The sequence below is a fragment of the Crocodylus porosus genome, unplaced genomic scaffold (genome assembly GCF_001723895.1).
Source record: "Crocodylus porosus isolate Cpor-Errol unplaced genomic scaffold, CroPor_comp1, whole genome shotgun sequence".
Lineage (NCBI taxonomy): Eukaryota > Metazoa > Chordata > Crocodylia > Crocodylidae > Crocodylus > Crocodylus porosus.
Window position 1 is genome coordinate 103762343 of NW_017728931.1, and position 13787 is coordinate 103776129.

Genomic DNA, 13787 nt, shown 5'->3' on the forward strand with positions numbered 1-13787 from the left:
AGTGTTCCCACTATAGGAGTGCATTCAGTTTAGTTGTTTTAGGCACAGAGCAAGTATGATATGTAACTTTCCTATAAATATTAATTTTCTTCTTGGAGAGCTGCTGAAAAATGTACTAAAAGTTACCTAGACACAATTGTAGCCTTAGTCATAAGAACAGGCCATCATGGTCTTCAGTATGTTCAAGCATACCTCAGTTTTGCTTATCATCATATTCATTCTTTTTGTAAAAGTATGTATTATGTAAACCTGAATCTGTGTACTTCCAAGAAAGTCAGTGAAGTTAGCACGATATGCCTAGGAACCCTATATGAGCTCTTTTGGTTTCTGTTTATGATGTGGATTGTGTGAAAGTAATTATATCTAAGCATAAGATAACACATTGTTATATGGGGTGTTTAGAGGTTAAAAGACACAAGCTTTAAAGACACAGCTTCAAACCCAGAACACTACTATGGCAGCTACCATTAGCTGCTGTAATGTAAACCAGAGACTGAGGGTTTGAGAGCAGGTTCAGCCTCAGAGCAGGCTCACCAGCATCTTTCTGGGCTTGTCTGCAGGAGATGCTACTGCACAATCGCTACTGTGCATTTATTTAGTACCTGTATTACCAAGTACTAAATAAATGCACAGTAACTGGAGTTACTGCACAATAGCGGTGGCAAATGTCTTTTAATTGAAGCTACAGCACAATAGCCTAAAAATGCTGTGTAGTAGCGTATTAGCACTGTCCATGCTGTGATGCACTGCTGTGCGGTATTAGTCCGCTACTGTGCAGTCAGCAACTTGTGTAGACATGCCCTCTGTGTACAGACCATGGGCCTGGTTGGGCAGGGCATGCATGTGGTATGCTCAAGTCATTGTGGCTGGAATGCACCACAACTGCTGCAGTGCGTACAGATCTTAAGAGACTAGTCAAGATTTTACCCTATAGTTTTTTTCTGTTTGTTTTTTAATATTGTTTAGAACTAAAGAATCTTGAAGTGCTTTACCTATACATATAAAAATATATTGGATAGATTTTCAAAACCAGCTAGAAGATATAACCACACAACTATTTTTGAAATTAATGAAAATTGTGTAGCTAACTGCCCTACCCATCTTTAAGAACATTTCAATTATTTGCTTTTGGAAGTGGCTCCTGAATGATAATCTAAATACATTTATTAACTTTTTAAGATAATATTTTTTATAATTGTGAAAGCTTTGAAGTACTTCTGCTATACTTTATTGGTACGTATATGCTTCAGCTGACACAGGAAGTGAACCTAAACATGTATCCTCGAATTTTTCTATATAAGCATGTCAACCGGAGTTTATCATAAAAAAGCAAGATATAGCACTGAAACACTTGTTCCTTATACAGCATCTCATACTGACAGCAGTTCTTTGTAACTTCTTTATAATTGATATTAAGTATATATTAAATGCTTCCCCAAGGGGAGGGTGGCTTATAATGCTGTTTCTGTTGATAATGTGGAAAATCTAAGTGTTTCATTTAAAGGTCTTAAAGTATTTTTACGTGTATTCTTACAATATCATTTATTGTGTATCGTGGCCTGCAACTGAGAATAATTTATTGGGTGAAAAATATCCTAAAATTATAGAATAGGTTGGTTTAAGAACATGCTTAGAAGTTAAAATGTTAAAAAATATTTTAGGCCCAGATCTTATTTTCACCCAAAACAACTAAGACTGGATGGCTGCTTCCCTCAAATTTATGTTAAGGCTTAAGAAAGCAATCCTGTTCTGCATCTATGATGCCTAGTAGGGCTGTGCAAAGCTTTGGGTGCTGATTCAATTTGGAGGAGATTCAGCCTGATTCGATGGCCAAATCTCCAAATCCAAATCAAATCAGGAGACCAATGAAATGGTCCGAATTGATTCAAAGCTCTCCAAATCAATTCAGAAAAGATTCAGAGAGCTTGGGAGATTCGGGCAGTCCCCACTGGCTACCGTAGGGAGCTGGACCTGGACTCTGTGCTATTAAGTAGAGGGTGGTGGAGGGAAGGCTGGAGAAGCGGGGAGGGAACCATGGGATTGACCCTTACCAGGCCCCATCCTCTATCTGCTCCCCCAGCCCCCCTGAGTGCCCCCTGACCCCCGCCTGCTGTCCCAGCCCTGCCCAGCCCCAGCTCCTGTTTGTTTAAAAAAAAGCTACTACTCACCAGCTGCTGCCAGGCAGGGGGGTGATCCACACTGCCCCACACTGCCTGGGGGGCTCTGTCACCAGCCCCATGACCCCCGCCTGTTCTCCCAGCCCCCTCCATGGCTGCCCTGCCCACCCCAGCTCCTGACTCTTCAAAAAAAAAAAAAAGCCCGAACTCATTGGATGCTGCAACAGCCTTGGGCCTTCTGGGGACTCATGGCAGAGCCCCCACCATCCAGCACGAGGCAGTGGCGGGTAGTGGGGATTGCCTTCCTGCCTGGCAGGAGCTGATGAGTTTGGGGCTTTTTTTTTTTTAAGAGCCGGGAGCTGGGCTGGGCGGGGCAGCCATGGGGGAGGCTGGGAGAGTGGGGGTTAGGGGGTTATGTAAGAGCCCCCCATATGGCATGGGGCAGTGGGGGACAGTAGGAATTGTCCCTCTGCCTAGCAGCAGCTGGTGAATGGGGGCTTTTTTTTTTAAGAGCTGAGAGCTGGGACTGGGAGAGCAGGCGGGAGATTGGGGGCTTGTGACAGAGCCCCACCACACAGCATGGGGCAGCAGTGATCGCTTCCCTGCCTGGCAGCAGCTGGTGAGTTCCAGGCTTTTCTTTTCAAAGAGCCAGGAGCTGATGCCATTTGGGGCAGCTGGTGGGGGATGGGGCCAATTCAGAGATTCAGCCGACTTGGTGGCGGGCAAATCTCTGAATCAGATTCAGTCAAACTGATTTGGGACAGTGATTCTGATCACCAAATCGAATCACTGTCCCCCAAATCAGCTGAATCCAAATCTGAAGTGAATACTAGCCACTTTGCACAGGCCTAATGCCTAGGTCTTCTGTCCTCTGGAGGGACAAAGGTATGGGCAGTTTTAAGCATTTGGATAGTGTTGGGATCCAGTGCACTCTAAATCAATGCAAGTAGATATGCCCTGTTGGGATCTAGCTGACAGAGAAGTTATCTTACCACTACATCTAACTGAAAAACATCAGCGTTGACTTCAGTGTAGAATCTTGGTTATGTCTACCTTTTGTCTAATAGCCTTATGGTTAAAATATTTGCCAACTGAGGAGGAGACTTCATTTTTAGGTTCATCTTACTCAGGGGTATTCAACTATATTTCCTACTTCCCAGGAGAGTGCCCTAATAACGAAGTTCTGTTTCCATTTTCTACCCTTCCTCTTGAAACTAGGTTGGGAAAATAATACAAGAGCCTTTGGGGCCAGAAAAAAAGCACTCAAGAGGTAGTTGTCCCTGTAGGCCAGTTGCACAGGTACTGCTTCAGAAGGGAGGTGTCCATTGTCCAGTGACTTCTTAAGGAAAGATGCATAAACGAATCTGGCAGTAGGGACTGAAACCAAGTCCGTACTCTAACCCACATGCGTGTCATAATCACTAGGCTCACTCACTGGATTGTGTATGTATTTACGTTAGATTGTCATTTGCTAAAAACAAAAACAGAAATAACCCTGGTTGTAGAAGGCAGAACCTAGGACATCCCCTTTAAAAAGGAATGCCCTCTTCACTGAGCTAGAGTCACACTTCCTCTTACCTCTACTCCATTTGGCCTTGCATCCTTTATACTTAGTGAGCTAGCTTTGACCATAGGATACTCTCAGCCATGCTTGATTCATTGGTGGCTAGGCAATTGGATCAGCAGAGTTCAGTGTCATATTGGATTGCTTCTGGTCATATGCACTCATCCAAGTCTAGTCACCTAAGATGTAAGTTCAGAAGGAATTAAGAAATTTTTTGTAAAAATTTAGCTACTGCTCAAGGAAAAATAGGGTCAGGTTGATCATTTTAGATGCTGTTAGCTGCATTTGTGCCTCTTTCATGTCTTAGAAGTCTAAGAGAATCTTAGTTATAAAAAGTTTCCTTTAGTCTTTGTACTATTATTTCTGCATCTGTTATATGGAAGTATTTCTAAAAACTTTCTAATCAGTGTATTTATTCTTATCACTTTAAAACGTAAGTTATTGAATAACCAATTTTTGCAGTTATAGAAAAAATAAATATTTCATTAAACTATGTAAGAGACTTTCCCTTGTTTGAGAAAATTAGCATATTACTAATACATTACAACCTCATTACAACAAGCAGTTGTATGATCAGGATAAAAGTTTATTAAGAAAAGGTGTTCACTGTAATAGTGTTGTCAATTTGTTGCATCATAATGATAAAAAAATGGTTTCTACTGTTGGGTTTGGTAAAAGGGGGTTTAGTAAGCAGTTTTTATTGTATGCTATTGAACTTAGAGGTAAGACCGGCAAAACCAGCATAAAGAAATATTTAAAGTGGTTCTGGCAAGTAGATTTGTTTTGTTGATATCTAAACAAAAACACAGGTTTTCAGTGCCCAGAGATTTAGTGAATCTTTTTAATTATATGTATTGTAGGGAATTCCCATTTAAAACACAAGGAAGAAATCATAATTTTACTTCGGTGGAACCAGAGTACACCTCTTGTAGTTTTCATCAGAGTGAAAAAAACATACAGATACTATTAAAATTTAACTGTAAAATCACATTTGTTTTTTCCTCCAGATATTCAAAAGATAATGTAGTTACTCTAGAAACATACATAGACCTGAAATCAGAAAGAAAACATTAGTTTTATGTGTTCAAATCAAAATTAGTCCCAATAGCAAAATAATCTTATATATTTTTCATTAAAGTAATTAAATTTTGCAGTATTAAGAATTTTCATATTGCTATTTCAAATGTAAGTGTAAACCATTGAGAAGCCAGGGAACATCATCATCTTTTCCTTCTAGCCTTCTAAAAGACACAGGTAAGATAACTTTTCTATGTTTTGTTAATATAATCTGTCAAGTATGTAATTAAATTGTTGCTAATTATAAAATGATTTCATGCAGAATTATTCATTCAATTTTTACATTATACAATCTATCAATATGCTTGTTTTAGCTTGTTAATGTAATGAACAAAAGGTATATTACACAATGATATATTGTGGAATACCAACCTTAATATCATTCAGGAAAATCACTAAATACAATCTGAAAAGAATGCAAATTAACTCTTCGATCTGAGGCTGGATTTGCAGGGCTAGCAGTTGTGGTGGGGGGAAATTTTATATTTGTATACTCAAGAAGCTTAATATGGAAATCAGTGTGAAACAACAAATAGGATACTATGTTTAGAATACTTTTTCAGACTAGAATTTCTTAATTCAGTCAGACCTAGCCACTGGCATGTATTGTTACTTAACCTGTGAAATAATTGCAATAGGATGTTGAGACAGAAGTCTCAGCAAGATTCAATAAGGCATTGAATATAAGAAGTATTTGCTGGTATTTGGAAGATACCTAATGCTTTTTCCAAATGATTGGAAGGTTTCTCATGCATTGCTTTGAAAAATCTAATGACTGCTGTCAGGAAAGGTCAAAGAGCAAAAGAGGAAGTGACAAATACAGAGTAACTATAATCTAACGGTGTGTGAGAGTATCACATTCAAATGGTTGCATCAACATTTATTTAATAACTTCTACACAGCAAAGCAGCTTCAACAGGATGAAAGAGTCATCCTAAAACACACTAGCCTGGTAAAGTATTCTCCTAGGATATGAAAGACCTGGGTTAAGGTTCTAGTTCCAAATGAGGCAGAGGTAGGGCTTCCAGCTCCCAGTTGAATACTCTTAACTACCAAGCTATTAGCTGTAAAGTGGTTCCAAATCTAGTATTCAGTCCTGAGCACAGGAGATATATGAGCTGGCAGTCTTACTTTTCCCCCATAAGTGCATCAAGATGTATTACGTTCTCCACAGTGGTGTGGATTATGCTGTATACCACCTTACACATACTACCCTGCAACACAGACACACTTTGTTCATCCTTTCTTCATTTGCATATATTGTGCCAAGAAAAGATGGCAGGGAATTGTTCAGTCCAGTCTGATGTACCTGGCTGTCTTTAGCCTTTCCTTCAGCAGGTGTGTTCATGTTGGCCTACCAACTATAGAGTAATATATGTATAATTTCAATGGCAGTAGAGAGCCAAAGCACTTCTCAGCTGGTAGTGTGTGTCCTTTTTCCCTTGTCTGCCTGCTAGCCCCAGGTACATCATTTAATCCTCAGTGTCTTGCCAACATGCAGCCAAGTTGTGCTGTAGCATCTGTCCTGGGCCAGTCAGAAAATGCTGAAACTAAGTGCATGCTTGCTGATTGTTGCTCCTTTTTTTGTTACTCTTTTTTGCAGCTTAGTAGCTTCTCAAAATAGCATTCCCTAAATATTCCTAGACCTAAGACTAATGGGCTTATTGGAATTTAGCTCCATTAGAAATTTCTATGGAGTATAAAGAAGTTTTGATCTACTGTAATCACAAAATTTATACCCTTTGAAAAGGAAATTTTTCCTTTCAAAATCAATAAATCTGTGCATTAAAAATGTTGTATAATTTAATACATCTGTTTGTTTTGTAGATATTGACCTCTTCCCTGACTTAAAGGAAACAGAAGAATATGAGGTATCATGTAGCATAATTATTTCATTTGTTCATTCATTAGTTTTTTAAAAAGCAAGAATTGCTTAGAGTCATATCTTTTACTGGACCTACTATGTTGCTAGGATAAAGTTAAAGTTTGAGTATGAGACATTCTTCATCAGGTTTCAGTTCACAGGAGACTTGACAAACAATATTTTGAATTGGAACATTTATCTAACTTTAGCCCAACTACATAGTTGGTCCAATAAAGTAAATCACCCTAAACAGTTCTTGCCTCTCATATAATTTCTGGACCACCATGGCTACAACATTAGTTTTTAGAAGCTTGTTTTGAAAATATTACAGAGCACGCTTCATATAAATGTGATAATTGCAAATTCACATGATAAAATTAATTTATTATATATTTTAACCTACTTACATATACTCTGTCCACTATCTCAGATGGAATCATTCCAGGACCCTGTGGAGCTTCAAAAAATTACACTTAAAAATATCCCTCTGAACTGAAGTGCTTCTTCCTTCCCTCTAAATATAGAATTGCCCTATTCTTCAATACAGATTATTTAGGTCTGTATTAGAGAAAGCTCCCTTTCAGACAGTCATAGGTCCATATATGCAAAGTGTCCAATGCCCAGTTCTCTGTAAAACTACAAATGGAAACTTGTCTACTTCATCTAGTAACCCCAACCAAGTCATTCATCTTTCCAACCTAGCCAACCAATTCATCTACTTACTTATATTCTTTTAATCTGTTTAGCTAGGAATTTATACTGTAACCAAGAACATGTTATTTTAATGTTAATTTCAGCTGAAATTTAACCTGAGTTAGGACTGAATAAAAAATGCTGGCATCAGCCTTGAGAGAATTGACTTTCGGAACCAAATGTAAAGTCCTACTGTATATCTTTTTCAGAAGTGGCTTCAACTGTTCAGTAAATAATTGCTTGCAAACCTGTAACAGAACTTTTTGCTAGTGAGATCACTAATGTTGACTATGAAACTGTTTGAACTGTCTCAGGGTCATATTGACCTTTAGGGCATGTCCAGACAAGCGTGCACATGCCTCTTGCCCTGTCTCAGACCCTTTGAGATGGGTCAAAAGGCCGTGTGGGAATGAAAAAATGTTCCTTGTGCTGCAAATTTGCAGCATGGGGACAAAATTAGACCATCCAGGGGTTAAAAAAAAATGCTCCGGAGAACAGCAGAGCAAGGCATAGTTCCAGACTGTGCCTGGAGCTAGCATGGGACTCAGTCCTCCAGAAGAGACTCTCTGGTTTTGGCCAGAGCATCTCTTTGGTGCTCCTTCTGCCCCTGGCACTGTCCAAGGTGAGTTAGGGAATGGGGGTGGGGGGACTTTATGGGTGTGGGGGGGCAGGGGGATGTCAGGGGCATGTTGGGAGTGCCAGGGGGGGATGTCCCCGGGGCTGCAGGGGTGAGTGGCCCAAACAGCCACAGTGAAGCTGGCAGCACACAAAGGGACCTGGCCCAGACCAGTGTAGCTTGCTAGTCTGGCTTTGCACCACAGTGGGTTGCACGGCTTCAGGAGGCGCGCGCAGGAGCCGCACCTCCCAGAGCCATGTGACCCACTCCAGTGCAAAGCCGGACTAGCAAGCCTCATGGGGCTGGGCTGGGTCCCACCACATGCTACCTCCCTGCAGGCACAGCAGGGAAGAGCTGGGACCTGGCATGGCATGTGGGAATTACACACCGAGCCAAGCTGGGTCCTGCTGGCCCTGGGGTTGCTCATGCTGCCTGAGCCCATCCAGGTCCTGCCGCCATTGGACCAGCTCAGCCAGGCAGCACAAGCAGCCCCAGGGCCAGCAGGACCCGGCTGGGCTTGGTACATGGTCCCTGAGAGCTGGCAGCTGGCAGCAGCAGGCTCAGAGCACCCCACTCCCACTGCTGCTGCAGAAGTTAAGTTATGAGCCCTATGCAGAGGGGGCTGTGGCCCTGCAGGGCACCTGAGAACCTGTGTGGGGGGGGCTGTGGCCCTGCAGGGTACCTGGGACCCTGTGCGGGGGGGCTGTGGCCCTGCAGGGTACCTGGGACCTTGTGAGGGAAGGCTGTGGCCCTGCAAGGGGGTTCATTCCATGTGCTGGGGTGGGGGGCTGTACCCTGTGCGGACCAGGGGACCCACCCCTCCTGAGCAGCCCCACACCTACCCACATACCAACCACATCTCTCCACACACACACCTTCCCCCCAACACCCCTTCCTACCCCATTTCTGCAAACACCACATCCCCCCATCACAGACCCATCATATGCGAAGAAAATCAAAAGCACACATCAACACATATAGTTATTTAGAATTTATTATCATGATGATAGAGAGACTGGTTGGCTTCCAAATTGCTTTACATTGTAACTATACCAATAAAGCATTGCCCAACTAATCAGTCCCTCACTATCTCTGTGTGTGTGTGTGTGTGTGTGTGTGTGTGTGTGTGTGTGTGGAGTGCTCTTTTGTTTTTGTGGAAGAACATGGATTTTGGAGTATTTTTAAAAACGGATTTGGGATGCTGCTGCAGCAGTCAACCTGGCACAAGGGATAATGTCCCCAGATATCAATTGACTGGGCCCCAGAAGCTCCTGAAAGCGAGTAGCCCTGAGCTGCTTGCCAGGACAGCTTTTTATACTGCTGGGACCAGCCCAGGTGCTGGCCCCAGGTTCTAGTTCCTCCTGGCTTCAGATCCAGGAACAGCCAGGCAGGGTTATTTTGCCCCAAGTGGCACAATTTGCTCCACAACAAAGTGCATGTCCAAGTACGTGTGCTGAGGCAAAAAGTCCCAGCTCAAATTTGCACTGCTTCTATTTGAGCAGCTGCAAGCACACGTGCCTGCATGTGTGGAAGCACCCTTAGTGTCCATACCTCTTGTCTTCAGTTACTATGAAAATTAAACTATTTGAAGACAAAATAGATAAAACATCCTCTGTTTTTAACATCAGCGAGGGCTATACTGATATCAGAATGTTAATGCATATCTCCAAGACATTTTCCAGATAAAAATATTCTCCTACTGACAGTTGTATTGGGCCTCTGGTTTTTTTTATCTTTACTATATGAAATAAATACTTATATAGAGCTTTCTGGATAAATCATACAAAATACTATGAGAGGTTTCTTTATGTCCCAAAGAGATGAATATAGCAATAACACAAAACTTAAGCAAGTCAAATGATCTATGGTTCTTTGTCAGTCTTACAAATTAAGAGCAACACCTAGTTTCAAGTAACAGATGACATGCATGTTTTTGTAGCTATAACAGTTTAATCACAAAGGCTCATGGCCATTTCAAATAATATCTGCAATTTCTTCTGTTTTAATTTGTGGAAACAGTATTATTACACTATTTGTTCTGAATTTTCCTGTTTATCTATATAAATGTTCCTTGTGGATTTTGACTACATTGAAATTTTTCCACCCATAGGAAGAAGATGATGAGAAGGAAGCAGAAATGGATGAAGACATCACAGTAATTCCTAGTACTGATAGTGCTATAAACCAAATAAGGAAGAAAGAATTCCAGGTGACTACATCTAGCTACAGTCAAGAGAAAATGGGAACAAAATCCAATGAAGCAAAAACAAACAGATACTTAAAACACAAAGAATCACATGGAAAGGATATTTTTAAAGCATTTTTTTATCCCACTTCCCAGCCCATTACTGAAACTTCAGATGAAAAGGAAGATACTTCTTTGGAAAGTCAGACTGTAACCAGAATGCCTCCTCAAGTTAATGACCCCACCAAAGGTACTGAGGAAGAGTATGTATATAGTTCTTCTGGCACTGAACCAACAACAATGTCTGCTGCTGGTAGCAGTGAAGAAGATTTTTTATCACCAGTTTTCAAGCCTGATCAAGATTCAGATGATTCTTGGAGCTCCATTCTTACCACTACTTCTATGCAGTTTGTTACTGAGGAAACAACCCAGGAAGCCATCCTTCCCTCAGGAAGCCCAGATATAAGCATGCATGATTTTCATTCACAAGGCTATAATCAGAATGTTTCAGAAGTTGTAGCACCCTCAGAAGCTGAAGAATTTGCAGATAATGCACCTTCTGATGTTGATGGAAAGTTGTGGTTTCATAATGCTACAGATTTGACAGATAGAGCTGTTGTTCCATTGGATAGAAAGCAGTTATTTCAAACTAGTTATACCAATGCTTATATTGAGGGATTAAAGCCAGCTACAGTACCCTATTCCAGTGGTCCAGTCATGTCACAAGATACTTCAGATGCGGATATAGAATTGCCACATTATCCTACTTTTGCTCTCTCCCCTACTGAGTTATCACTTCATTCTGTCTCTTCAAGCTCTGGAGAATATGGTTCTTCTTCTGCTGCCAGTGAGGTACTCTCTCAGACAACTCAACCAGTGTATAATGGTGAGATACCTCTTCAACCTTCCTACAGTAGTGAAGTGTTTCCTCTAGTCACCCCTTTATTGTTTGACACTCAGATGCTCAACACTGCCCCTGCTACACCAGGTAGTGATGTGACCTTGCATGCTACACCTGTATTTCCCAGTGTTGATGTGTCATTTGAACCTACCCTGTCTTCCTATGATGATGTACCTTTGCTTACATTTTCCTCTGCTTCCTTCAGTAGTAGAATGTTTCACCACCTGTATACAGTTTCTCAAATGTTTCCACACGGTACTCCAGCTGTTGCAAGTGATAAGTTGTCCCTGCATGCTTCTTTGACATTGGCAGAAAGTGATACATTAATACAGCCAAGCCTTTCTCAATTTTCTGATGTGGTGTCACATCAGACCACTCATGCTGCTTCAGAGACATTGATATCTGGCCATAATAGAACTCACGTATTTCCTCAAGTTGAACCATCCAGCAGTGATTTAAAAATGCATGCACTGTCTACAATGTCTGAACTTGCTTATGCTTTGTCTAGTAATATGGGCTACCTCCAAACCTTTACTGTTTCTTATGACTCTCCAGAATTGGTGCATGATTCTGTTGGCGTATTTCATCAAGGTCCCTTATTTAGCAGCTATAACAATGTACTGGTGCATAAGCCTTCTTCTGTAATATCACAAGCTGATACTTTGCTACAGCCTACACGCTCTCTATCTAGTGATACGGATTGGTCTGAAGCATACTCTGGTAGTGAGTCCCTTTTGCCTGATACAGATGCTTTGGCCATACTTAAAGTTTCTTCATCTGATTCTATAGGTGAATTTACATATGCAACACCTGGGTTTAGTGATGTTAATAAGACACTTCATAAAAGTGACATAAGATATGGAGATGAAAAAGAACTGCAGTTTTCCTACTCTTTCAGTGAAATGGCTTCCCATGCTGAAAGTAAAGTGATGCATGAACTTCCTATATCAGTTTTTAACAAAGATATAATTAATCAGAATACATCTTTGCAAGAAATCCCACTTCCTGTTTCTAGCACAAAGGGAATCCTTCCAGTCTCTCTTGCTTTTCCCACTACTAAGAGTTTTGATCATGATATTAGTAAATTTTCAGAAAATCACTTTTCTGTTCAGCCTTTGCATGTTGCACCTACAGCCTTTGATGACACTTTGCTTAAACCTATGCTTAGTGCAATCTCAGATCAAGCTCTCTCTGCCCCTGCTTCTAGCAAAATGTTGTCTCCTTCAACTCAACAGTACATTTATGAGACCTCAGCTGCAATAAATAATGAAGCATTTCTACAAAACTCCTTCCAATCTTCTGGTGATGGCTCTCTGCTTAAAACAGCTGCAACTGTGCCTAGTGATCCAATATTGGTTGAAAGCTCCCAAGTTTTTAAAATTAGTTCTACATTTGACCAAATATTGCATCCAATGGCACCAGATTCTGCTACAAATAAAACCATGTTGCATTCTACATCTGCACCGTCAATAATTGATAATTTGTCCCACCCTTCTAGTAAGCCCACAGCATCACTTCAAGGTTTAACTGTTCCTTATGTGAGTGAGGAACATGTTTCATCCAATTTATTTAACAGTGAAGATATTCAGCTGGTTCCTCCTTTATTGCATAGTAGTGGTGTTTCATTCCAGTCAACCAATTTAGAAAACACAAATGCCATTCCCCCACAAGTAGCAAATGCTGCAGTGGCTACTCCTTTCCTAACAGTTGACTCATTACCAAGTATAGCTACTTCTGTAAGCAGCCACATTTCTTCAGATGTTTCTCAAAGAAGTGAGGCTACCAGTTTTTCAAGTGCTACTGTTGTTAATGGTTCTGTTCATGTACCTGCAGTTGTTTCTGATTCTCGTGTGTCTGTTCATCACACCCTTCCTTTACCCAATGCGTATTTTTCTGTTGCATCTGTTTCTCCCAGCAGTGAGGGCCATTTAACCCCAACCAAGTTACAGGTTCCCTCTAAAACATCCTCAGGGCTGTCCCCCAGTGCAAATTCTGATACTAATTTGTGGTCTTCTGTAGTAGATGATGATTATGATGAATATGATTATGCCTTACCTGTAAGTAATTGTATCACATGCACTTCCCATAAAGAAATTCAGGAAAAGGTAGTAGATGAACAGAAAACACAGGTAAACAATATAAAGGATCAGAATAACCACATTATAAATTCACATTCTGAGAAATATGAAGAAGAAAAGAAAATTACACCAGCTGCATCAGACAGTCAGATAAATCATGCCATGGACAAGCATAATTATACATCAATACTGACATTGACAGCAAGTGAGATACCTAAGAAGCACAACGATCCAACAGTATTGGAAAATCATATCCAGACTGTTAGTATCCCATTACAAAACACATCTGAATCTAAATCTTGGGCTGTTTTTACAAGTGATGAAGAGAGTGGTTCTGGTCAAGGTACTTCAGATAGCCTTAATGATAATGAGACTTCGACAGATTTCAGTTTTCCTGACCTTAATGAGAGAGACTCTGAAGGGGCAGTTGAAGCAGGTAACTCAGAATTAACTCCTGGATCATCACAGTCATCAGCACCATCTGTAACTAGTGATCACTCACCAGTATTCAACGTTTCTGAGGCAGGTTAGTTATGGATCAGTCTAATGGATAATGTGTGCACCTGTGACAACTTTTTTGCCACAGAGAATGAAAAATTATTTTAGCATAAAATATGAGAACAGGAGGAATGTTTCAGTGACAGGAGAATGTAATAGGGCAATGGGCCTGATTAAGGAAACACGGTGGAAGA

The 13787-nt window shown here is 40.8% G+C and overlaps 1 protein-coding gene across 1 annotated transcript in view; it reads left to right on the forward strand.

The window, feature by feature from the left end:
* The window catches only part of PTPRZ1 (protein tyrosine phosphatase, receptor type Z1), a 165868-nt gene that overhangs the window by 100861 nt on the left and 51220 nt on the right, over positions 1-13787 (forward strand). Inside the window, exons 11-12 of the mRNA XM_019543956.1 lie at positions 6586-6629; positions 10042-13621. Of these exons, the coding sequence (XP_019399501.1) occupies positions 6586-6629; positions 10042-13621 (3624 nt within the window). The remainder of the gene's footprint in view (positions 1-6585; positions 6630-10041; positions 13622-13787) is intronic.